The sequence below is a fragment of the Salvelinus alpinus genome, chromosome 16 (genome assembly GCF_045679555.1).
Source record: "Salvelinus alpinus chromosome 16, SLU_Salpinus.1, whole genome shotgun sequence".
Taxonomy (NCBI): Eukaryota; Metazoa; Chordata; class Actinopteri; order Salmoniformes; family Salmonidae; genus Salvelinus; species Salvelinus alpinus.
Genome location: NC_092101.1, coordinates 56724339 through 56751078, shown reverse-complemented (window position 1 = coordinate 56751078; position 26740 = coordinate 56724339). Strand labels below are relative to the sequence as shown.

The following is a 26740-nucleotide window of genomic DNA, read 5'->3' as shown; positions in this document are numbered from 1 at the left end:
ATCAGACCGGATGTTGGGGGTATCAGACCGGACGTTGGGGATATCAGGCCATATGTTGGAGATATCAGACAGGACGTTGGGGATATCAGACCGGATGTTGGGGATATCAGACCATATGTTGGGGGTATCAGACCGGATGTTGGGGATATTAGACCATATGTTGAGGATATCAGACCATACGTTGGGGATATCAGACCGGATGTTGGGGATATCAGACCGTATGTTGGGGATATCAGACCGTATGTTGGGGATATCAGACCGTATGTTGGGGATATCAGACCGTATGTTGGGGGTATCAGACCGGATGTTGGAGGTATCAGACCGGATGTTGGGGGTATCATACCGTATGTTGGGGATATCAGACCGTATGTTGGGGGTATCATACCGTATGTTGGGGATATCAGACCAGACGTTGGGAGTATCATACCGTATGTCGGGGATATCAGACCGTATGTTGGGGATATCAGACCGTATGTTGGGAGTATCATACCGTATGTTGGGAGTATCATACCGTATGTTGGGAGTATCATACCGTATGTTGGGGGTATCAGACCGTATGTTGGGAGTATCATACCGTATGTTGGGGGTATCAGACCGTATGTTGGGAGTATCATACCGTATGTTGGGAGTATCATACCGTATGTTGGGAGTATCATACCGTATGTTGGGAGTATCATACCGTATGTTGGGAGTATCATACCGTATGTTGGGAGTATCATACCGTATGTTGGGGATATCAGACCGTATGTTGGGGGTATCAGACCGTATGTTGGGAGTATAATACCGTATGTTGGGAGTATCATACCGTATGTCGGGGATATCAGACCGTATGTTGGGGGTATCAGACCGTATGTTGGGGGTATCATACCGTATGTTGGGGGTATCAGACCGTATGTTGGGGGTATCATACCGTATGTTGGGGATATCAGACCGTATGTTGGGGGTATCATACCGTATGTTGGGGATAGCAGACCGTATGTTGGGGGTATCATACCGTATGTTGGGGGTATCAGACCGTATGTTGGGGGTATCATACCGTATGTTGGGGATATCAGACCGTATGTTGGGGGTATCAGACCGTATGCTGGGGATATCAGACCGTATGTTGGGGATATCAGACCGTATGTTGGGGATATCAGACCGTACGTTGGGGATATCAGACCGTGTGTTGGGGGTATCATACCGTATGTCGGGGATATCAGACCGTATGTTGGGGGTATCAGACAGTATGTTGGGGGTATCATACCGTATGTTGGGGATATCAGACCGTATGTTGGGGGTATCAGACCGGATGTTGGGGATATCAGACCATATTTTGGGAGTATCATACCGTATGTTGGGGGTATCATACCGTATGTTGGGGATATCAGACCGTATGTTGGGGGTATCATACCGTATGTTGGGGATATCAGACCGTATGTTGGGGGTATCATACCGTATGTTGGGGATATCAGACCAGATGTTGGGGATATCAGACCGGATGTTGAGGATATCAGACCGGATGTTGGGGATATCAGACCGTATGTTGGGGATATCAGACCGTATGTTGGGGGTATCAGACCGTATGCTGGGATATCAGACCGTATGTTGGGGGTATCAGACCGTATGTTCGGGGTATCAGACCGTATGTTGGGGATATCAGACCGGACGTTGGGGGTATCAGACCGGACGTTGGGGATATCAGACCGGATGTTGGGGGTATCAGACCGGACGTTGGGGATATCAGGCCATATGTTGGAGATATCAGACAGGACGTTGGGGATATCAGACCGGATGTTGGGGATATCAGACCATATGTTGGGGGTATCAGACCGGATGTTGGGGATATTAGACCATATGTTGAGGATATCAGACCATACGTTGGGGATATCAGACCGGATGTTGGGGATATCAGACCGTATGTTGGGGATATCAGACCGTATGTTGGGGATATCAGACCGTATGTTGGGGATATCAGACCGTATGTTGGGGGTATCAGACCGGATGTTGGAGGTATCAGACCGGATGTTGGGGGTATCATACCGTATGTTGGGGATATCAGACCGTATGTTGGGGGTATCATACCGTATGTTGGGGATATCAGACCAGACGTTGGGAGTATCATACCGTATGTCGGGGATATCAGACCGTATGTTGGGGATATCAGACCGTATGTTGGGGATATTTGTTAGAGATTAGTTTGCTGCATCCAAAATGCTGTGGTTTTATTCTCGTTTTTCAGAGGCCTCTCAAAACCAATGTAGTTTATTTTGTCTCTATATTTCAGTATTTTTCTCACTGTATTTCCCTCCTCCTGTCTGTCTGTCTTTTTCTCTTTCTTTCTCTGCTGCCTGTCTGTCGGTGCTGCAGTCCTAAGCGGTGTTCACTCTCAGGAGGTAGGTACTCTAATACATTGAAATGGGATTGGGCTGTTAGGACTCTAGTTACTCTAGTACATTGCTATGGGATTGGGCTGGTTAGAACTCTAGTTAATGTAGTACATTGCTGTGTGATTGGGTTGTTAGGACTCTAGTTACTCTAGTACAGTGAGATGGGATTGGGCTGGATAGAACTGTAGCTACTCAAGTACATTGAGATGGGATTGGGCTGGTTAGAATCTAGTTAATGTAGTACATTGCTGTGTGATTGGGTTGTTAGGACTCTAGTTACTCTAGTACATTGAGATGGGATTGGGCTGGTTAGAATCTAGTTACTCTAGTACATTGCTATGGGATTGGGCTGGTTAGAACTCTCGTTACTCTAGTATATTGAGATGCGATTGGGCTGGTTGTAACTGTATTTGTTTTAGTTAAATTAGGTGGGATTGGGCTGGTTTTTGAGATGGGATTGGGCTGGATAAAACTCTAGTTGCTATAGAACAATAAAATGGGATTGGGCAAATTATAACTCTAGTTACTCTAGTACAGTGAGATGGGATTGGGCTGGATAGAACTGTAGCTACTCAAGTACATTGAGATGGGATTGGGCTGGTTAGAATCTAGTTAATGTAGTACATTGCTGTGTGATTGGGTTGTTAGGACTCTAGTTACTCTAGTACATTGAGATGGGATTGGGCTGGTTATTGAGATGGGATTGGGCCGGAAAAAACTCTAGTTACTATAGAACATTGAGATAGGATTGGAGTGAGATGGGATTGGGCTGGTTAGGACTCTAGTGCATTGAGATGGGATTGGGCTGGTTAGAACTCTCGTTACTCTAGTACATTGCTATGGGATTGGGCTGGTTAGAACTCAAATTACTCTAGTATATTGAGATGCGATTGGGCTGGTTGTACTCTAGTGCATTGAGATGGGATTGGGCTGGTTAGAACTCTCGTTACTCTAGTACATTGCTATGGGATTGGGCTGGTTAGAACTCAAATTACTCTAGTATATTGAGATGTGATTGGGCTGGTTGTAACTGTATTTGTTTTAGTTAAGTTAGGTGGTATTGGGCTGGTTTTTGAGATGGGATTGGGCTGGATAAAACTCTAGTTGCTATAGAACAATAAAATGGGATTGGGCTAATTAGAACTCTAGTTACTCTAGTACAGGGAGATGGGATTGGGCTGTTAGAATCGAGTTACTTTAGTACAGGGAGATGGGATTGGGCTGTTAGAATCGAGTTACTTTAGTACAGGGAGATGGGATTGGGCTGTTAGAATCGAGTTACTTTAGTACAGGGAGATGGGATTGGGCTGTTAGAACACTAGTTACTTTATTACGGTGAGATTGGATTGGGCTGGTCAGTACTCTAGTTACACGAATACATTGAGATGGGATTGGGCTGGTTAGAACTCTAGTTACTGTACTACAGATAGATGGGATTGGGCTGGTTAGAACTCTAGTTACTCTAGTACATTGCTATGGGATTGGGCTGGTTAGAACTCTCGTTACTCTAGTACATTGCTATGGGATTGGGCTGGTCAGTACTCTAGTTACACGAATACATTGAGATGGGATTGGGCTGGTTAGAACTCTAGTTACTGTACTACAGATAGATGGGATTGGGCTGGTTAGAACTCTAGTTACTCTAGTACATTGCTATGGGATTGGGCTGGTTAGAATCTAGTTACTCTAGTACATTGCTATGGGATTGGACTGGTTAGAACTCTAGTTACTCTACTACATTGAGATTGGATTGGGCTGGTTAGAACTGTAGTTACTGTACTACAGATAGATGGGATTGGGCTGGTTAGAACTCTAGTTACTATAGTAGAGCAAAATGGGATTCTGCTGGTTAGAACTCTCGTTACTCTAGTACATTGCTATGGGATTGGGCTGTTAGAACTCTCATACATTGAGATGGTAACTGGCTGGTTAGAACTCTAGTACATTGAGATGGGATTGGGCTGGTTAGAACTGTAGCTACTCAAGTGCATTGAGATGGGATTGGGCTGGATAGAACTGTAGCTACTCAAGTACATTGAGATGGGATTGGGCTGGTTAGAATCTAGTTAATGTAGTACATTGCTGTGTGATTGGGTTGTTAGGACTCTAGTTACTCTAGTACATTGAGATGGGATTGGGCTGGTTATTGAGATGGGATTGGGCCGGAAAAAACTCTAGTTACTATAGAACATTGAGATAGGATTGGAGTGAGATGGGATTGGGCTGGTTAGAATCTAGTTACTCTAGTACAATGGGATTGGGCTGGTTAGAACTCTAGTCACCCTATTACAATGAGATGGGATTGGGCTGGTCAAAACTCTAGTAACTCTAATGCATTGAGATGGCGCTGGTTATTGAGACGGGATTGGGCTGGTTAGAATCTAGTTACTCTAATACATTGAGATGGGATTTGCCTGGTAATAATTAATTTAGTCTAGTACAGCAAGATGGGATTGGGCTGGTTAGAACTCTAGGTACTTTAGTAAAGTGAGATTGGATTGGGCTGGTTACAACTAGTTACTCTAATACATTGAGATGGGATTGGGCTGGTTAACACTACTCTAATACATTGAGATGGGATTGGGCTGGTTAACACTACTCTAGTACAGTGAGATGGGATTGGGCTGGTCAGAACTCTAGTTACAATAACACATTGAGATGGGATTGGGATGTTTAGAACTAATTTAGTCGAATACAGCAAGATAGGATTGAGCTGGTTATAATCTAGTTACTCTAACACATTGAGATTGGATTGGGCTGGTTAGAACTGTAGTTACTTTAACACATTGAGATGGGATTGGGCTGGTTAGAACTGTAGTTACTTTAACACATTGAGATGGGATTGGGCTGGTTAGAATCTAGTTACTCTAGTACATTTAGATGGGATTGGGCTGGTTAGTACTCTAGTTACACTAACACATTGAGATGGGATTGGGCTGGTTAGAACTGTAGTTACTTTAACACATTTAGATGGGATTGGGCTGGTTAGTACTCTAGTTACACTAATACATTGAGATGGGATTGGGCTGGTTAGTACTCTAGTTACACTAACACATTGAGATGGGATTGGGCTGGTTAGTACTCTAGTTACACTAACACATTGAGATGGGATTGGGCTGGTTAGTACTCTAGTTACACTAATACATTTAGATGGGATTGGGCTGGTTAGTACTCTAGTTACACTAACACATTGAGATGGGATTGGGCTGGTTAGTACTCTAGTTACACTAACACATTGAGATGGGATTGGGCTGGTTAGTACTCTAGTTACACTAACACATTGAGATGGGATTGGGCTGGTTAGTACTCTAGTTACACTAGTACATTGAGATGGGATTGGGCTGGTTAGTACTCTAGTTACACTAACACATTGAGATGGGATTGGGCTGGTTAAAACTCTAGGTACTCTTGTACATGGATATGGAAATGGGCTGGTTATTGAGATTGGATTGGGCTGGTTACAACTAGTTACTCTAATACATTGAGATGGGATTGGGCTGGTTAACACTACTCTAGTACAGTGAGATGGGATTGGGCTGGTCAGAACTCTAGTTATTTTGGTACAGTGAGATTGGATTGGGCTGGTCAGACTCTAGTTACACTAACACATTGAGATTATTGGGCTGGTTAGAACTAGTTACAACACATTGAGATGGGATTGGGCTGGTTAGAATCTAGTTACTCTAGTACATTGAGATTGGATTGGGCTGGTTAGAACTGTAGTTACTTTAACACATTGAGATGGGATTGGGATGTTTAGAACTAATTTAGTCGAATACAGCAAGATAGGATTGAGCTGGTTATAATCTAGTTACTCTAACACATTGAGATTGGATTGGGCTGGTTAGAACTGTAGTTACTTTAACACATTGAGATGGGATTGGGCTGGTTAGAACTGTAGTTACTTTAACACATTGAGATGGGATTGGGCTGGTTAGAATCTAGTTACTCTAGTACATTTAGATGGGATTGGGCTGGTTAGTACTCTAGTTACACTAATACATTGAGATGGGATTGGGCTGGTTAGTACTCTAGTTACACTAACACATTTAGATGGGATTGGGCTGGTTAGTACTCTAGTTACACTAACACATTGAGATGGGATTGGGCTGGTTAGAACTGTAGTTACTTTAACACATTTAGATGGGATTGGGCTGGTTAGTACTCTAGTTACACTAACACATTGAGATGGGATTGGGCTGGTTAGTACTCTAGTTACACTAACACATTGAGATGGGATTGGGCTGGTTAGTACTCGAGTTACACTAACACATTGAGATGGGATTGGGCTGGTTAGTACTCTAGTTACACTAACACATTGAGATGGGATTGCGCTGGTTAGTACTCTAGGTACTCTTGTACATGGATATGGAAATGGGCTGGTTATTGAGATTGGATTGGGCTGGTTAGAATCTAGTTACTCTAACACATTGAGATGGGATTGGGCTGGTTAGAACTCTTGTTACTGTAGTACAGTGAGATGGGATTGGGCTGGTTAGAACGATAGTAGGCTAAAATAAGATTGTAACCATTTCTGGACCTGTATTCCAGGAGGAAGAGGAGGTCCAGGAGGAGCAGGAGGAGGAGGTGCAACCAGAGGAGGAGGTGCAGGAGGAGCAGCAGCAGGAGGAAGAGGTCCTAGAGACATGGACTGGGACAGGGAAAGCCTGCACATGTGACTGTGAAGGGGGGGATTCTGCAACAGGTACCCCCACTATGACATCACCTGTCCTGGCCACATCGCCTCCTCAGAGCCGCCCACTAGACTGCATGCCAGGTGAGGATAGGATTCCGCCCAGGTCACCTGACCTTGCGGTGGTGAACGACTATCTGTGGTCACCTACTGTACCTGTGGTCACCTAGCTATAGTCACCTAGCTATAGTCACCTACTGTACCTGTGGTCACCTAGCTATAGTCACCTAGCTATAGTCACCTCGCTATAGTCACCTACTGTACCAGTGGTCACCTAGCTATAGTCACCTAGCTATAGTCACCTAGCTATAGTCACCTCGCTATAGTCACCTACTGTACCTGTGGTCACCTAGCTATAGTCACCTAGCTATAGTCACCTACTGTACCTGTGGTCACCTAGCTATAGTCACCTACTGTACCTGTGGTCACCTAGCTATAGTCACCTACTGTGAGGGTTAGCACTGTTTGGTTAGGGTTAGTACTGTTTGGTTAGGGTTAGTACTGCTGGGTTAGGGATAGTACTGCTGGGTTGTGGTTAGGACTGCTGGGTTAGGGATAGTACTGCTGGGTTAGGGATAGTACTGCTGGGTTAGGGATAGTACTGCTGGGTTAGGGATAGTACTGCTGGGTTAGGGATAGTACTGTTGGGTTAGGGATAGTACTGCTGGGTTAGGGATAGTACTGCTGGGTTAGGGATATTACTGCTGGGTTAGGGATAGTACTGTTGGGTTAGGGATAGTACTGCTGGGTTGTGGTTGTGGTTAGTACTGCTGGGTTAGGGATAGTACTGCTGGGTTGTGGTTAGGACTGCTGGGTTAGGGTTAGTACTGCTGGGTTAGGGTTGGGGTTAGTACTGCTGGGTTAGGGATAGTACTGCTGGGTTGTGGTTAGGACTGCTGGGTTAGGGATAGTACTGCTGGGTTAGGGATAGTACTGCTGGGTTGTGGTTAGGACTGCTGGGTTAGGGATAGTACTGCTGGGTTAGGGATAGTACTGCTGGGTTAGGGATAGTACTGTTGGGTTAGGGATAGTACTGCTGGGTTAGGGATAGTACTGCTGGGTTAGGGATAGTACTGCTGGGTTAGGGATAGTACTGCTGGGTTAGGGATAGTACTGTTGGGTTAGGGATAGTACTGCTGGGTTAGGGATAGTACTGTTGGGTTAGGGATAGTACTGCTGGGTTAGCTTTAGGGATATTACTGCTGGGTTAGGGTTAGTACTGCTGGGTTGGGATAGTACTGCTGGGTTAGGGATAGTACTGCTGGGTTAGGGTTAGTACTGCTGGGTTAGGGATAGTACTGCTGGGTTAGGGATAGTACTGCTGGGTTGGGTTAGTATTGCTGGGTTAGGGTTGGGGTTAGTGCTGTTGGGTTAGGGTTGTGGTTAGTACTGCTGGGTTAGGGATAGAACTGCTGGGTTGGGATAGTACTGTTGGGTTAGGGTTAGTACTGCTGGGTTAGGGATAGTACTGCTGGGTTAGGGATAGTACTGCTGGGTTAGGGATAGTACTGCTGGGTTAGGGATATTACTGCTGGGTTAGGGATAGTACTGCTGGGTTAGGGATAGTACTGCTGGGTTAGGGATAGTACTGCTGGGTTAGGGTTAGTACTGCTGGGTTAGGGTTAGTACTGTTGGGTTAGGGTTAGGGTTAGTACTGTTGGGTTAGGGATAGTACTTTTGGGTTAGGTCTATCCTTAACCCTAACCCAGTGGCACCATTGTAAAGGTTGTCACACTGCCTGCTTAGCAAGTACCTCTTCCCCCTGATTCAACTCATATGGAGACAGGTCTTCTACCTCGAAAACACAAGTGACCGCCCTCCTGAAGCATTTCAACCCATCATGCTAATAAAAAAGGCCTTCTTCAATTGCACAAGTCAATGTGCCCTTGAGCAAGTCACTTAACCCTAGTTGCTCCTGTAAATCGCTCTGGGTAACTGCGTTTGCTAAATGACAAAAACAATCAAATATATTACATTTTATTTTAAAACTTAATGCAATATTCATTCAACTCAGTTTCAAATCATGAAATACAAGTAAAATGTATGAATTCAATGATTTGTGCATTACAAATTCAAAAATATTACATTCAAATTCAATATCCTAATACAAATTCAAATACAATTTCTGTTGGCGCTGAAATGGCTCCATAGGAGAGTCAGGAAGAGAAGAAGGAGAGATAGCATATGTTGGATGCCATTAAATGATCTCATTACTGTAGTGGCAATGTGATGAACAGATTACGTCCCTAAATAAGCCTGTCACTCAAAAGCCCTACTGCTCCCTGATACTGGGCCCAGGAGCACACGTGATGGAGGGCATCCTGTGGACTTTGGAACTGGCAACGATAGTTGATCCAGCATAGTGGATTAGAAGCTGCCTTTTATATAAACGGCTGGTGGGGTGAAGCACCACTTTAGGGGACGACTGACCATCTGCTCCCATCAGCCTCCCTCTAAGTCTCCCAGCATGGGGTCAGACCACCCAGCAGCCTCCCTCTCAGTCTCCCAGCATGGGGTCAGAACACCCAGCAGCCTCCCTCTCAGTCTCCCAGCATGGGGTCAGTCCACCCAGCAGCCTCCCTCTCAGCCTCCCAGCATGGGGTCAGAACACCCAGCAGACTCCCTCTCAGCCTCCCAGCATGGGGTCAGAACACCCAGCAGCCTCCCTCTCAGTCTCCCAGCATGGGGTCAGAACACCCAGCAGCCTCCCTCTCAGCCTCCCAGCATGGGGTCAGAGCACCCAGCAGCCTCCCTCTCAGCCTCCCAGCATGGGGTCAGAACACCCAGCAGCCTCCCTCTCAGCCTCCCAGCATGGGGTCAGAACACCCAGCAGCGTCCCTCTCAGTCTCCCAGCATGGGGTTAGAACACCCAGCAGCCTCCCTCTCAGCCTCCCAGCATGGGGTCAGAGCACCCAGCAGCCTCCCTCTCAGCCTCCCAGCATGGGGTCAGAGCACCCAGCAGCCTCCCTCTCAGCCTCCCAGCATGGGGTCAGAGCACCCAGCAGCCTCCCTCTCAGTCTCCCAACATGGGGTCAGAACACCCAGCAGCCTCCCTCTCAGCCTCCCAGCATGGGGTCAGAGCACCCAGCAGCGTCCCTCTCAGTTTCCCAGCATGGGGTCAGAGCACCCAGCAGCCTCCCTCTCAGCCTCCCAGCATGGGGTCAGAACACCCAGCAGCCTCCCTCTCAGTCTCCCAGCATGGGGTCAGAACACCCAGCAGCCTCCCTCTCAGTCTCCCAGCATGGGGTCAGAGCACCCAGCAGCCTCCCTCTCAGCCTCCCAGCATGGGGTCAGAACACCCAGCAGCCTCCCTCTCAGTCTCCCAGCATGGGGTCAGAGCACCCAGCAGCCTCCCTCTCAGCCTCCCAGCATGGGGTCAGAACACCCAGCAGCCTCCCTCTCAGTCTCCCAGCATGGGGTCAGAACACCCAGCAGCCTCCCTCTCAGCCTCCCAGCATGGGGTCAGAACACCCAGCAGCCTCCCTCTCAGCCTCCAACAGTGCAGTAATATCTAACTAAATGATTATGTTTCTAGCTCCAACAGTGCAGTAGTATTTAACTAAATGATTGTGTTCCTAGCTCCAACAGTGCAGTAGTATTTAACTAAATTATTGTGTTCCTAGCTCCAACAGTGCAGTAGTATCTAACTAAATGCTTGTCTTCCTAGCTCCACCAGTGCAGTAGTATCTAACTAAATGCTTGTGTTCCTAGCTCCAACAGTGCAGTAGTATCTAACTAAATGCTTGTGTTCCTAGCTCCAACAGTGCAGTAGTATTTAACTAAATGCTTGTGTTCCTAGCTCCAACAGTGCAGTAGTATTTAACTAAATGCTTGTGTTCCTAGCTCCAACAGTGCAGTAGTATTTAACTAAATGCTTGTGTTCCTAACTCCAACAGTGCAGTAGTATCTAACTAAATGCTTGTGTTCCTAGCTACAACAGTGCAGTAGTATCTAACTAAATGCTTGTGTTCCTAGCTCCAACAGTGCAGTAGTATTTAACTAAATGCTTGTGTTCCTAGCTCCAACAGTGCAGTAGTATCTAACTAAATGCTTGTGTTTCTAGCTCCAACAGTGCAGTAATATTTAACTAAATGCTTGTCTTCCTAGCTCCAACAGTGCAGTAATATTTAACTAAATGCTTGTCTTCCTAGCTCCAACAGTGCAGTAATTTTTAACTAAATGCTTGTGTTCCTAGCTCCAACAGTGCAGTAGTATCTAACTAAATGCTTGTGTTTCTAGCTCCAACAGTGCAGTAATATTTAACTAAATGCTTGTCTTCCTAGCTCCAACAGTGCAGTAATATTTAACTAAATGCTTGTCTTCCTAGCTCCAACAGTGCAGTCATTTTTAACTAAATGCTTGTGTTCCTAGCTCCAACAGTGCAGTAGTATCTAACAATTCACAACAATACACACAAATCTAAAAGTAAAATAATGTAATTAAGAAATATATAAATATTAGGATGAACAATGTCGGAGTGGCATTGACTAAAATACAGTAGAATAGAATACCGTGCATACATATGAGATGAATAAAGCAGTATGTAAACATTATTAAAGTGACCAGTGATTCCATGTTTATGTATATAGGGCAGCGGCATTTAAGTTGCAGGGTTGAGTAACCGGGTGGTACCCGGCTAGTGATGGCTATTTAACAGTCTGATTGTAACGCGGGGTGAAGCAGGTGAACCCAAGAGCAGACTCAGACGAGGAGACAGGGATAAGGTAACTAAGGTATTTATTGAAAAGCGGGGGGAGATGGGGTGCAGGCCAGGGGATGCTGGGGCGGGTAGCAGGGAACCAGGAACTGGGGCTGAGGCTGGGACAAGGGGAGAAAGGGCAGGGTAAGCAGGGAACCAGGAACTGGGGCTGAGGCTGGGGCAAGGGGAGAAAGTGCAGGGTAAGCAGGGAACCAGGAACTGGGGTTGAGGCTGGGGGAAGGGGAGAAAGGGCAGGGTAAGCAGGGAACCAGGAACTGGGGCTGAGGCTGGGGCAAGGGGAGAAAGTGCAGGGTAAGCAGGGAACCAGGAACTGGGGTTGAGGCTGGGGGAAGGGGAGAAAGGGCAGGGTAAGCAGGGAACCAGGAACTGGGGCTGAGGCTGGGGCAAGGGGAGAAAGTGCAGGGTAAGCAGGGAACCAGGAACTGGGGTTGAGGCTGGGGGAAGGGGAGAAAGGGCAGGGTAAGCAGGGAACCAGGAACTGGGGTTGAGGCTGGGGCAAGGGGAGAAAGGGCAGGGGAAGCAGGGGCGGGTAGCAGGGAACCAGGAACTGGGACTGAGGATGGGGCAAGGGGAGAAAGGGCAGGGTAAGCAGGGGCGGGTAGCAGGGAACCAGGAACTGGGGCTGAGGCTGGGGCAAGGGGAGAAAGGGCAGGGTAAGCAGGGAACCAGGAACTGGGGCTGAGGCTGGGGCAAGGGGAGAAAGGGCAGGGGAAGCAGGGGGGGGTAGCAGGGAACCAGGAACTGGGGCTGAGGCTGGGGCAAGGGGAGAAAGGGCAGGGTAAGCAGGGAACCAGGAACTGGGGCAAGGGGAGAAAGGGCAGGGTAAGCAGGGAACTGGGGCTGAGGCTGGGGCAAGGGGAGAAAGGGCAGGGTAAGCAGGGAACCAGGAACTGGGGCTGAGGCTGGGGGAAGGGGAGAAAGGGCAGGGTAAGCAGGGAACCAGGAACTGGGGCAAGGGGAGAAAGGGCAGGGTAAGCAGGGAACTGGGGCTGAGGCTGGGGCAAGGGGAGAAAGGGCAGGGTAAGCAGGGGCAGGTAGCAGGGAACCAGGAACTGAGGTTGGGGCAAGGGGAGAAAGGGCAGGGTAAGCAGGGGCAGGTAGCAGGGAACCAGGAACTGGGGCTGAGGCTGGGGCAAGGGGAGAAAGTGCAGGGTAAGCAGGGAACCAGGAACTGGGGTTGAGGCTGGGGGAAGGGGAGAAAGGGCAGGGTAAGCAGGGAACCAGGAACTGGGGCTGAGGCTGGGGCAAGGGGAGAAAGGGCAGGGGAAGCAGGGGCGGGTAGCAGGGAACCAGGAACTGGGACTGAGGATGGGGCAAGGGGAGAAAGGGCAGGGTAAGCAGGGGCGGGTAGCAGGGAACCAGGAACTGGGGCTGAGGCTGGGGCAAGGGGAGAAAGGGCAGGGTAAGCAGGGAACCAGGAACTGGGGTTGGGGCTGGGGGAAGGGGAGAAAGGGCAGGGTAAGCAGGGAACCAGGAACTGGGGCTGAGGCTGGGGCAAGGGGAGAAAGGGCAGGGTAAGCAGGGGCGGGTAGCAGGGAACCAGGAACTGGGGCTGAGGCTGGGGCAAGGGGAGAAAGGGCAGGGTAAGCAGGGGCGGGTAGCAGGGAACCAGGAACTGGGGCTGAGGCTGGGGCAAGGGGAGAAAGGGCAGGGTAAGCAGGGAACCAGGAACTGGGGCTGAGGCTGGGGGAAGGGGAGAAAGGGCAGGGTAAGCAGGGAACCAGGAACTGGGTTAAGGGGAGAAAGGGCAGGGTAAGCAGGGAACTGGGGCTGAGGCTGGGGCAAGGGGAGAAAGGGCAGGGTAAGCAGGGGCGGGTAGCAGGGAACCAGGAACTGAGGTTGGGGCAAGGGGAGAAAGGGCAGGGTAAGCAGGGGCAGGTAGCAGGGAACCAGGAACTGGGGCTGAGGCTGGGGAAAGGGGAGAAAGGGCAGGGTAAGCAGGGGCGGGTAGCAGGGAACCAGGAACTGGGGCTGAGGCTGGGGGAAGGGGAGAAAGGGCAGGGTAAAGCAGGGGCGGGTAGCAGGGAACCAGGAACTGGGGCTGAGGCTGGGGCAAGGGGAGAAAGGGCAGGGTAAGCAGGGGCGGGTAGCAGGGAACCAGGAACTGGGGCTGAGGCTGGGGCAAGGGGAGAAAGGGCAGGGGAAGCAGGGGCGGGTAGCAGGGAACCAGGAACTGGGGCAAGGGGAGAAAGGGCAGGGTAAGCAAGGGCGAGTAGCAGGGAACCAGGAACTGGGGCTGAGGCTGGGGCAAGGGGAGAAAGGACAGGGTAAGCAGGGGCGGGTAGCAGGGAACCAGGAACTGGGGCTGAGGCTGGGGCAAGGGGAGAAATGGCAGGGGAAGCAGGGGCGGGTAGCAGGGAACCAGGAACTGGGGCTGAGGCTGGGGCAAGGGGAGAAAGGGCAGGGTAAGCAGGGAACCAGGAACTGGGGCTGAGGCTGGGGCAAGGGGAGAAAGGGCAGGGTAAGCAGGGAACCAGGAACTGGGGCAAGGGGAGAAAGGGCAGGGTAAGCAGGGAACCAGGAACTGGGGCTGAGGCTGGGGCAAGGGGAGAAAGGGCAGGGGAAGCAAGGGCGAGTAGCAGGGAACCAGGAACTGGGGCTAAGGCTGGGGCAAGGGGAGAAAGGGCAGGGTAAGCAGGGGCGGGTAGCAGGGAACCAGGAACTGGGGCTGAGGCTGGGGCTGGCGCAAGGGGAGTAGGGGCAGGGTAAGCAGGTCCGGAGCGGAATCCAAGGAAGCAGTAGAGTGGGGTTCCAGGACAGGGAAGCAGGACTGACGTAACGAGGGACTGGAGACAGGAACCAGAGTCAGAGCAGACGGAACTGTAGAGGAGAGAAAAGCAGCGTCAGGCTAGGGAAAAACAGGCACAACAGGATAAGATCTGTGCGGGACCAAAGGCTTGAATTGCAGACTGACTGAGCAGGGGCTACGAACTGGCAGCATGGAAGTGGCAGGGCTGAGTTTTTGTAGATGCCTTGATTATGGAACAGGTTGCAACTGCCGCTACTCACACAATCACATACACACACACATAGAAAGAGAGGGAGAGAGCACTGGGGGAGTGGCGGCAGGTTAGGGAGACACAGGATGAGAAGTAGAAGGCGTGGCAGGAGCAGATGTAACACTGATGGCCTTGAGATAGAAGCTGTTTTTCAGTGTCTCGGTCCCAGCTTTGATGCACCTGTACTGACCTCGCCGTCTGGATGATGGCGGGGTGAACAGGCCGTGGCTCGGGTGGTTGATGTCCTTGATGATCTTTTTGGCCTTTCTGTGAATACATAAAGGAACTGGTAGCCATGCTGGTTAAGTGTGCCTTGAATTCTAAATAAAGTAGAGAGTGTCACCAGGAAAGCACCCCCACACCATCACACCTCCTTCTCCATGCTTCACAATGGGAACCACACATGCAGAGATCATCCGTTCACCTACTCTGCGTCTCACAAAGACACGGCGGTTGAACCAAAAATCAAAAATTTGGACTTATCAGACCAAAGGACATATTTACACTGGTCTAATGTCCATTGCTGACGAAGGGGTACTGGCAGGTACCACTGGCAGAGACCTGGCAGGTACCACTGGCAGAGACCTCCCTTTTTCCACACGGGGGGGCTGATCCACTACCGGTTCTGCCTTTCGGGCTCCACGGGGCACCAGAGACATTTCAGCGACTCCTGGACCGAGTCCTGCGGCCGCACAGTGAGTACGCAGCGGCTTATCTAGATGACATAATTGTGCACAGTGACAATTGGGAGTCACATCTGTGTAAGTTACAGGCCGTGGTTTATGCGCTAAGGGATGCAGGTCTGACCGCGAACCCCCACAAGTGCAAGCTGGGCTACGCCGAAGTGGAGTACCTGGGATATAAGATCGGGAGGGGAAATGTGAAGCCCCAAGAAAAAAAAATCGCTGCCATTAGGGAATAGCCGGTCCCCCGAACCAAGAGGCAGGTGAAGTCATTCCTGGGGTTAGCAGGCTACTACAATAGATTTGTACCTAACTTTATCCCAGGAGGTCTACCCCGGGGGATGGTAATAGAGGGGAGGTACGTGAGGCGACGTTGGCTCCCTCTGCTGGGAATACCGGAGCTGGGCACCCCGACACGGACAGCTAAGTGGAGGTAATTAGAGGAAAGTTCCAACCAGCTGTGGAGGCTAAATAATAGGAGCACGATGGCACACCGCGGAGGAGAGACGGGCACCAGTTAAGAGAGAGAAGGAAGACCGAGCAAAAGTTATTTCTTTGATATATTTATTTTTTGTCTTAAGTAAAGTTGTTTTCGGACTAAAGCCTCCCTGTCTCTGTGTCAATCTCTGCACGCTCAACCCAACACCCCACGGTTTACCACATTATCCTCTGCAGCAGAGATAACTCTGGGTCTTCCTTTCCTGTGGCGGTCCTCATGACAGTTTCAACATAGTGCTTGATGGTTTTTGCGACTGCACTTTTAGAAACTTTCAAAGTTCTTGAAATGTCCGGGTTGACTGACCTTCATGTCTTAAAGTAATGATGGACTGACCTTCATGTCTTAAAGTAATGATGGACTGACCTTCATGTCTTAAAGTAATGATGGACTGACCTTCATGTCTTAAAGTAATGATGGACTGACCTTCATGTCTTAAAGTAATGATGGACTGATCTTCATGTCTTAAAGTAATGATGGACTGACCTTCATGTCTTAAAGTAATGATGGACTGAGCTTCATGTCTTAAAGTACTGCTGGACTGTTGTTTCTCTTTGCTTATTGGACCTGTTGTTGCCATAATATGGACTTGGTCTTTTGCCAAATAGGGCTATCTTCTGTATACCGCCCCTACCTTGTCACAACACAACTGATTCGCTCACACGCATTAAAAAGGAAAGAAATTCCACAAATGTACTTTTAACAAGGCTCACCTGTTAATTGAAATGCATTCCAGGTGACTACCTCATGAAGCTGGTTAAGAGAATGCCAAGAGTGTGCAAAGCATTCATCAAGGCAAAGGGTGGCTACTTTTAATAATCTCAAATATAAAATATATTTTGATTTGTTTAACACTTTTTTGGTTACTACATGATTCCATGTATTTCATAGTTTTGATGTCTGAACTATTATTCTACAATGTAGAAAATAGTAAAAATAAAGAAAAACCCTTGAATGAGTAGGTGTGCAAACTTTTGACTGGTACTGTATGTATATATAAAATATATAAGGGAGATTGGAAATGATGCAGACAATTACATTGATAGAATCCACAATCTATGTGCAATATTCAATCTGATCTACCCCCTAAGAAAACAAAATCACTCATATTACACTGAGCTCAGTGGTATGAAGGATCCTTACATGGAGAAGGTGACAGCAATGTGTCCTGTAGTTGAAGAACGACCACTGTGCATTCAACACCAGCTAAGTGTACCAGATAGATGTCCAGCCAACATGCACAGAGAGCATGATGTGAGCCATAATACTTTACATCCAACAGGAACAGACTGGCAGACTGGCAGAGACAAAACCCAGCAGGAGATTTACACAGAATCTCAAACATCTGTAAATCTCTGTAAACGTTTGACGTTAATCAACTTCCCAGATCGTCTCTCTGTGTCACGCAAGGATGGCATCAGAGGTTTGACGTGTTACGCAAACACTAGGAGCCCTGACATTTTAACGTTTCATAACCAGATTACAATTTAGATACCGTGCTCTGATCTGTACCACTCCAACTGTGAGAATATAAAATGAGATTGTGAAAAATGTTATGTTGAAAATAGACTCTTCTGCAATGTGCCATAGCACTTTATGACTTTATAGATGAGTTGTAAAACAGTGTGTCTGTGCTCCACAGAGTGTCTCTATCACAAGCCCCTGGGGTTCGAGGCTGGTTCAGTGACACCGGACCAGATTAGCTGTTCTAACCAGGAAGAGTACAGCGGCTGGTATTCCTCCTGGACCTCCAACAGGGCACGACTCAACAGCCAGGGCTTCGGGTCAGTGCTGCTGTCTATACAAATGTCCTATCTGTCTGTCTGTCCGTCTGTCCATAATACCGTCAACCCATAGAGGTTCCCGGTTTCACTTCATACATTCACATTGTCAAAGATCTCTTAACCATCCTCAGAAGAGCTTGGTGGTTAATAAGTGCTTGTGGTCACATTTTGTAACAAGGGTCTTTTGTACCTCAGGTGTCATAATCTTGGTGTTGTCCTTCTGTATTATAATGTGTATGTTGGTCTCCTCTCCTAAATCAGGTGTATGCATCACAATGTGTATGACCTTCTCTCCTCTCCAGAGGGGTAAACTACAAGCAGGATCAATGTGTATGACCTTCTCTCCTCTCCAGAGGGGTAAACTACAAGCATGATCAATGTGTATGACCATCTCTCCTCTCTAGAGGGGTAAACTACAAACAGGATCAATGTGTATGACCCTCTCTCCTCTCCAGGGGGGTAAACTACAAGCAGGATCAATGTGTATGATCCTCTCTCCTCTCCAGGGGGGTAAACTACAAGCAGGATCAATGTGTATGACCTTCTCTCCAGAGTGGTAAACTACAAGCAGGATCAATGTGTATGACCTTCTCTCCAGAGGGGTAAACTACAAGCAGGATCAATGAGGTAGCCAGCTAACTTGTCTAAATATATATATCTATATTAGAAAGACCAGTTTAAAATGGGCATGGTCTAATGGACTCAACAACCAAAAACACATACTGAAGCTTAGCTGTCTTAATAAACCTGAAAATCAGTAGTTATTTTTGGTTGTTTATGAAAGTTAGCTTGCTAACTCATTGATCCTGCTTTATAGTATACACCCCAGGTTGTATATTAGAACTAGGGCTGTCAATAGATTTAAATAATTAATCAAGATTAATTGTATGATTTTCTGTAGTTAATAAAGATTAATCGCATTTTTAAAAAGTGTTCAAATTTGACCCTAATATAAGAGGTTTCATTTCTTTTTTAAACATGACATTGGGTTGTAGTTATAATTTATTCCTGTCAGGAGGAATGGGCCAAAATTCACCCAACTTATTGTGGGAAGCTTGTGGAAGGCAACCCGGAACGTTTGACCCAAGTTAAACAATATAAAGGCAATGCTACCAAATACTAATTGAATGTATGTAAACTTCTGACCCACTGGGAATGTGATGAAAGAAATCAAAGCTGAAATAAATCATTCTCTCTTATTATTCTGACATTTCACATTCTTAAAATAAAGTGGTGATCCTAACTGACCTAAGACAGGGAATTTTTAATAGGATTAAATGTCAGGAATTGTGAAAAACTGAGTTTAAATATATTTGGCTAAAGTGTATGTAAACTTCCAATTTCAACTGTATATAATATTTTTTATTAAATATATTACTTCAGATGGAAAGTTGAAAGCTTCCAAACTTCTGAATAGAAAAGGCCATTCATGACGGTTGTAAATCTTTTCGGTATGAATAGCCATTATTGATCAATCTATATCTTATTTTTTTGTGTATTGATTTTAAACTAAAACATGTTCTTGTATTTGTTTGTTAGTGCCTATTTTTAATAAACCCTGTTTGATTGATACTGTATGTATCAAGTCTGTTAAGGATTTTGCCATTCTATTACATATGAGCTTTGTTATTATTTTGTTTTCACAATTTATTAAACGAATGGGTCCGTAATCAGCAGGGACTCTCCAGATTTTCCTGGTTTTAATTTAACTGAAAAAAATGCAGTGGAACTAGCTTAGAGGACCAGAGTTTAGTTTTAGGGTTCTATCATACAACCTAATACAATGTTGTAGAAAGTAACAAAAACGTTTTGTGCAAGCTGGGTCTTCAGCTGCAAGCTGCAAAGAGCATACAGATAAGCATTGTGTTTTACGCTCAAAAGGGTCCGTGCGGAAACAGACTTTTGAAACTTTTGGGTGAAAAATGGAAATGTGAAAAAATGCTTCAAAATAAATGAACAGCGTTAACTTTGACAGTCCTCATTTTAACATGTATGTTCCTCCTCCTTTCCAGGTGTGCATGGCTGTCTAAGTTCCAGGACAACAGCCAGTGGATCCAGATTGACCTACAGGATGTGGGTGTGGTCTCAGGTATCCTGACCCAGGGTCGCTGTGATGCTGATGAGTGGCTGACCAAGTACAGTGTCCAGTACCGCACCGATCAGAACCTAAACTGGATCTACTACAAGGATCAGACTGGCAACAACAGGGTCAGTATACAGTAGGACCAACAACAGGGTCAATGCACAATAGGACCAACAAACGGGTCAATTTGCAGTAGGACCAACAACAGGGTCAGTATGCAGTAGGACCAACAACAAGGTCAGTATGCAGTAGGACCAACAACAGGGTCAGTATACAGCAGGACCAACAACAGGGTCAGTATACAATAGGACCAACAACAGGGTCAGTATGCAGTAGGACCAACAACAGGGTCAGTATACAATAGGACCAACAACAGGGTCAGTATACAATAGGACCAACAACAGGGTCAGTATGCAGTAGGACCAGCAACAGGGTCAGTATACAGTAGGATCAGACTGGCAACAACATGGTCAATATACAGTAGGACCAAAAACATGGTCAGTATACAGTAGGACCATACTGGCAACAATAGGGTCAGTATACAGTAGGACAAGACTGGCAACAGGGTCAGTATACAGTAGGACCAACAACAGGGTTAGTATGCAGTTGGACCAGACTGGCAACAACAGGGTCCATATACAGTAGGGCCAACAACAGGGTCAGTATGCAGAAGGCCCAGACTGGCGACAACAGGGTCAGTATACATTAGGACCAACAACAGGGTCAGTATGCAGTAATACCAACAACAGGGTCAATATGCAGTAATACCAACAACAGGGTTAGTATGCAGTAGGCCCAGACTGGCAACAACAGGGTCAGTATGCAGTAGGACCAGACTGGCAACAACAGGGTCAGTATGCAGTAGGACCAACACCAGGGTCAGTATACAGTAAGACCAACAACAGGGTCAGTTTACAAAAGGACTAGACCATGCAACAAAAGGGTCAGTATAAATTAGGAACAACAACAGGGTCAGTATGCAGTAGGACCAACAACAGGGTCAGTATACAGTAGGACCAACAACAGAGCCAGTATACAGTAGGACCAACAACAGGGTCAGTATACAGTAGGACCAACCACAGGGTCAGTATACAGTAGGACCAACAACAGGGTCAGTATACAGTATGACCAACAACAGGGTCAGTATAAAGTAGGACCAACAACAGGGTCAGTGTGCAGTAGGACCAACAACAGGGTCAGTGTGCAGTAGGACCAACAAAAGGGTCAGTATGCAGTAGGACCAACAATAGGGTCAGTATGCAGTAGGACCAACAACAGGGTCAGTGTGCAGAAGGACCAACAATAGGGTCAGTATGCAGTAGGACCAACAACAGGGTCAGTGTGCTGTAGGACAAACAACAGGGTCAGTATACAGTAGGACCAACAATAGGGTCAGTATGCAGTAGGACCAACAACAGGGTCAGTATACAGTAGGACCAACAATAGGGTCAGTATGCAGTAGGACCAACAACAGGGTCAGTATAAAGTAGGACCAACAACAGGGTCAGTGTGCAGTAGGACCAACAAAAGGGTCAGTATGCAGTAGGACCAACAACAGGGTCAGTATAAAGTAGGACCAACAATAGGGTCAGTATGCAGTAGTACCAACAACAGGGTCAGTGTGCAGTAGGACCAACAATAGGGTCAGTATGCAGTAGGACCAACAACAGGGTCGGTGTGCTGTAGGACCAACAATAGGGTGAGTATACAGGCTGGGCATTCTGTATTATGCTACTAGTAATACTACTAAATCACAAGGGAACAATTGTCAGTTCCTCTTAGGCTCTGTGTTCTAAATGTCACTCTATTTCCTTTCTAATGCAGTAGTTTTGACCAGAGCTCTATGGGCTCTGGAAAAGTGGTGCACTACATAGGGTGCCATTTGGGGTTGAACCCATCTCGCTTGTACATCCTTCTCTAGAGAGGACTATAGTCTGTAGGCTGTTAGTCAGCTGATTGGTTGATGTCAGATGGGCATGTTATCGACCTGCCAATGTCGTGTCTCTGTTCCCGCAGGTGTTCTATGGGAACTCGGACCGCTCGTCGTCCGTTCAGAACCTGCTGCGTCCTCCTATTGTGGCCCGCTATGTTAGGCTCCTCCCTCTGGGTTGGCACACCCGCATCGCCCTGCGCATGGAGCTGCTGATGTGTATGAACAAGTGTACCTAAAACCCATGACCCTAACCCTAATAACCCTAACCCCTAACCTCTAACCTTGTCTATCCTACTGGGCACAGATGTCAGTTCAACGTCTAGTTTTGATTTACATTTGGTTAAGTTATCAACTAACGTAAATTCAACGTGAAATCAAGAATCAAATTCACCATGTCATGTGATTTAGGCTAAAAGTTGGGTGAAAATATGAAATGCTCTCACGTTGATTTGTTTTACACATTTATTCAACGCTATCAAATGTATTTTTTGTGTTGAAATGACATGGAAACCACGTTGATGTAATCAGTTTTTGCCCAGTGAGGTCAGTGTCCACCTTGCCCTTCCAACTTAACTCCCAGACACCAAAGGGAGACATTATTTAAGCATTTCAATGTACACTTGGCTGTATGACGTGCATATGACAAATAAACTTTGATTTGTTACTGGTCCGGTAACCCTGTCAAGACACAGTACCCAGCTAGTAGCAATAGGATGTCTTGATATCTTACTCTGTTTGTCTTCTAGGGGCTGTGGCTGTCAGTGTGTTTTATTGGCAGAGACCATTGTGTGTTTACCTTTTTTAACTATAGTAAATAATACAGTATTTAATTTGCATATACCCTGCCCATTCCCCTCCCCATATCCCAATTTGTGCCACCCATAAGTTAGAAAAATACATGGCAAGTACACTATATGACCAAAAGTATGTGGACACCTGCTCGTCGAACTAAATCATTACTAAATCATGGGCATTTATATGGAGTTGGTCACCCCTTGCTGCTGTAACAGCCTCCACTCTTCTGGGAAGGCTTTACATTAGATGTTGGAACATTGCTGCTATAACAGCCTCCACTCTTCTGGGAAGGCTTTCCACTAGATGTTGGAACATTGCTGCTATAACAGCCTCCACTCTTCTGGGAAGGCTTTCCACTAGATGTTGGAACATTGCTGCTATAACAGCCTCCACTCTTCTGGGAAGGCTTTCCACTAGATGTTGGAACATTGCTGCTATAACAGCCTCCACTCTTCTGGGAAGGCTTTCCACTAGATGTTGGAACATTGCTGCTATAACAGCCTCCACTCTTCTGGGAAGGCTTTCCACTAGATGTTGGAACATTGCTGCGGGGACTTGCTTCCATTCAGCCACAAGAGCGTTAGTGAGGTTGGGCCCAACACAAGTTGCATTTTTTCAGAGACAGAAAAAAATGTGTCTGCTTGCATATTTAGCAATGAATCCTCTGATAGGAACATTGCTGAAAGACTCTATGGAACAAGGACAACCATATATCTACACCCACAAAAACGTGAAGTGCAATCAATATAACATAGAGCCATCGTGACATGCCACAAAGCAGGACTACATCTATTTTTAGATCTCGCCCCCCTCCCCCCCAACACCTGAAGCCGTAGGGTGTACCGTTCAGCGAGCGACGCCCAGACCTGCTTTCCTCCTGGGCTGTTATGTGTGAAACACATCTCAGGGTTCTAGACATGATGAAACCAAACCCAGGTTCCCCCGGGGTGAAATTCCTCTTTAACTATGAAGTTGTTCGTATTCTTAGCTTTATCCTTTGAAAATAGACAAGTGGAAAAATTCTGGGGATGAGCATTTGTGTCTTCAATATGTACCCATTGTTCCACTTTAGTGCATTTAACTCTATGTCGCAAGTAAAAGCCTTTGGTGGCGAGTCAATACAATTCCAAGTGTGGAAGGTTAAAACCCCCCTCAGACTCAGGAAGGTTAAACCCCCCTCAGACTCAGGAAGGTTAAACCCCCCTCAGACTCAGGAAGATGTAAAACCTTCCTTTTATTTGCCCATATAACATCTATGCCATTCTGAAGAGGTTTATTCTGCCTGTAAGATTTATGGGAAGATTATTCCATTTAATTAGATCTGCTTTCATATTGTTGAGTAATGGAATAATGTTACCTTTATATATTTGTTGTCACTTGTTAAGCATCCCAAGTATTTCATATTTTTTAGTGGTCCACATAAAGGATTGCTGTAGATCGTGAGTTTTACCATCATTTTTTCCCACGATAATTATATCCTGAGATTTTTGAGCATTCTGAGTTTTCGATATTGGTCAGCCATATCAGGAGATAATTTGCAAATAAGTTTAGTTTATATTCATGTTCACCAATACTGATACCTGTTACATTTGAGTTCTGTCTAATTCTTTCTGCAAGCGGTTCAATTGCTATTGCAAACAGGAGGTTGGAGAGGGGACATTCCTGCCCTTTTTTAAAAGCAATTTTATCAGATAATGTATTATTTGTGTATATTTAGCTTTAGGACATTTATATACTATTTCTTATTAAATTGATTATTTCAGCTGGATGTGGCTGAAATACCTGAATCCACCAATTTTAAGGGATGTCCTCATACTTTTGTGTATATAGTATATACCATATATTGTGTACCAGGTTATAGAGCAGAAGCTGTGATCGAGCCGTTCAATCCCGTCCTACCTACAGGTTATGGAAACGTGCTCTTTTACTATTTCTCCAATAGGTTTCCTGAAGGAGATATCCTCCACTTCTATGTCAAAGATAAAACAAAAACACTATAATAAATACTACAGTGATGTTCTCCAAAACACTACAGTACACTACAGTGATGTTCTCCAAAACACTATAATAAATACTACAGTGATGTTCTCCAAAACACTACAGTACACTACAGTGATGTTCTCCAAAACACTATAATAAATACTACAGTGATGTTCTCCAAAACACTACAGTACACTACAGTGATGTTCTCCAAAACACTATAATAAATACTACAGTGATGTTCTCCAAAACACTTCAGTAAATACTATAGTTTTTACGACAGTTTATTTTACTACAGTATTTATACTATTATTAACTACATACTACACTATACTACAGTTTATTTTACTACAGTATTTATACTATCAACTACATACTACACTATACTACAGTTTATTTTACTACAGTATTTATACTGTTAACTACATACTACAGTACATGCATATGTATACTAAACACTACATTGAATACTACAATATTTATACCATAGTATACTATAGTATTTGTTTCATGTAAGTGAGAACAAGGAACTGTAGACATGATCATTGGGGGCCGGTTTACTGGACACAGATAAAGCCTGGTCCTGATTCTCCACTGAGCATGCTTTTTAGTCCAGGACTAGGCGTAATCTGTGTCCGGGGAACTAGCCCCTAATGATCTAAAGTCCAGAGTCAGATGAGATGTGGACATGTTGTTGGATGTCCTGTAAACTAAAGTACTGTACTGTCTGTGTCTATCTGTTTGAATGTGACTTGTATTGTGATGTGTAAGGTATAGTGTTGCTGTATTTCAGTGGAGTCTCCAATCTCCTGTTGAATCACATTAGATTGTATATTTAGGTTTAGGGCCAATACACCCCTCAATAAAGTGACAGCATTGAAAACAAAGGAAACTAGTTGTATACATTATTTCAGATGGTACTCAGATACTGTATCCTTACTGACGTACAGTGCATTCAGATCCATTTACTTTCTGCACATTTTGTTACGTTACTTATTCTAGACTCAATCTGCACACAATACCCCATAATTATAAAGTAAAACAGGTTTAAGGACATTTTTGCAAATGTATAAAAATAAAAAAACTATCACATTTGCATAAGTATTCAGACCCTTAACTCAGTACTTTGTTGAAGCACCTTTGGCAGCGATTACAGCCTGGAGTCTTCTTGGGTATGACGCTACAAGCTTGGCACACCTGTATTTGGGGAGTTTCTTCTCTGCAGATCCTCTCAAGCTCTGTCAGGTTGGACAGGGAGCGTTGCTGGCTATTTTCAGGTCTCTCCAGAGATGTTAGATCGGGTTCAAGTCCGGGCTTTGGCTGGGCCACTCAAGAACATTCACAGACTTGTCCCGAAGCCACTCCTGCGTTGTCTTGGCTGTGTGCTTAGAGTCGTTGTTCTGTTGGAAGGTGAACCTTCACCCCAGTCTGAGGTCCTGAGCGCTCTGGAGCAGGTTTTCATCAAGGATCTCTCTGAACTTTTCTCTGTTCATCTTTCCCTCGATCCTGACTAGTCTCCCAGTCCCTGCCGCTGACACAAGCCACCATGCTTCACTGTAGGGATGATGCCAGGTTTCCTCCAGACGTGACGCTTGGAATTCAGGCCAAAGAGTTCAATCTTGGTTTCATCAGACCAGAGAATCTTTTCTCATGGTCTGAGTGTCCTTTAGGTGCCTTTTGGCAAACTCCAAGCAGGCTGTCATGTGCCTTTTACTGAGGTGTGGCTTCCGTCTGGCCACTCTACCATAAAGGCCTGATTGGTGGAGTGCTGCAGAGATGGTTGTCCTTCTGGAAGGGTCTCACATCTCCACAGAGGAACTGGAGCTCTATCAGAGTGACCATCGGGTTCTTGGTCACCTCCCTGACCAAGGCCCTTCTCCCCAAATTGCTCAGTTTGGCCGGGCGGCCAGCTCTAGGAAGAGTCTTGGTGGTTCCAAACTTTTTCCATTTAATAATGATGGTGGCCAATGTGTTCTTGGCGATCTTCAATGCTGCAGAAATATTTTGGTACCCTTCCCCAGATCTCTGCCTCAACACAATCCTGTCTCTGAGCTCTACGGACAATTCCTTCAAACTCATGGCTTGTTTTTTGCTCTGACATGTAGTCAACTGTGGGACCTTATATAGACATGTGTGTGCCTTCCTTATATTGTCCAATCAATTGAATTTACCACAGGTGGACTCCAATCAAGTTGTAGAAACATC

At 46.2% G+C, this 26740-nt stretch overlaps 1 protein-coding gene across 1 annotated transcript in view; it reads left to right on the top strand.

Moving 5' to 3' along the window:
- Positions 1 to 25397, top strand: part of LOC139541714 (retinoschisin-like) — a 33474-nt gene extending 8077 nt beyond the window's left edge. The window contains exons 2-6 of the mRNA XM_071346667.1: positions 2350 to 2375; positions 6921 to 7146; positions 17603 to 17744; positions 19757 to 19952; positions 21844 to 25397. Of these exons, the coding sequence (XP_071202768.1) occupies positions 2350 to 2375; positions 6921 to 7146; positions 17603 to 17744; positions 19757 to 19952; positions 21844 to 21996 (743 nt within the window). The 3' untranslated portion in view covers positions 21997 to 25397. The remainder of the gene's footprint in view (positions 1 to 2349; positions 2376 to 6920; positions 7147 to 17602; positions 17745 to 19756; positions 19953 to 21843) is intronic.
- Positions 25398 to 26740: the final 1343 nt, after the last annotated feature.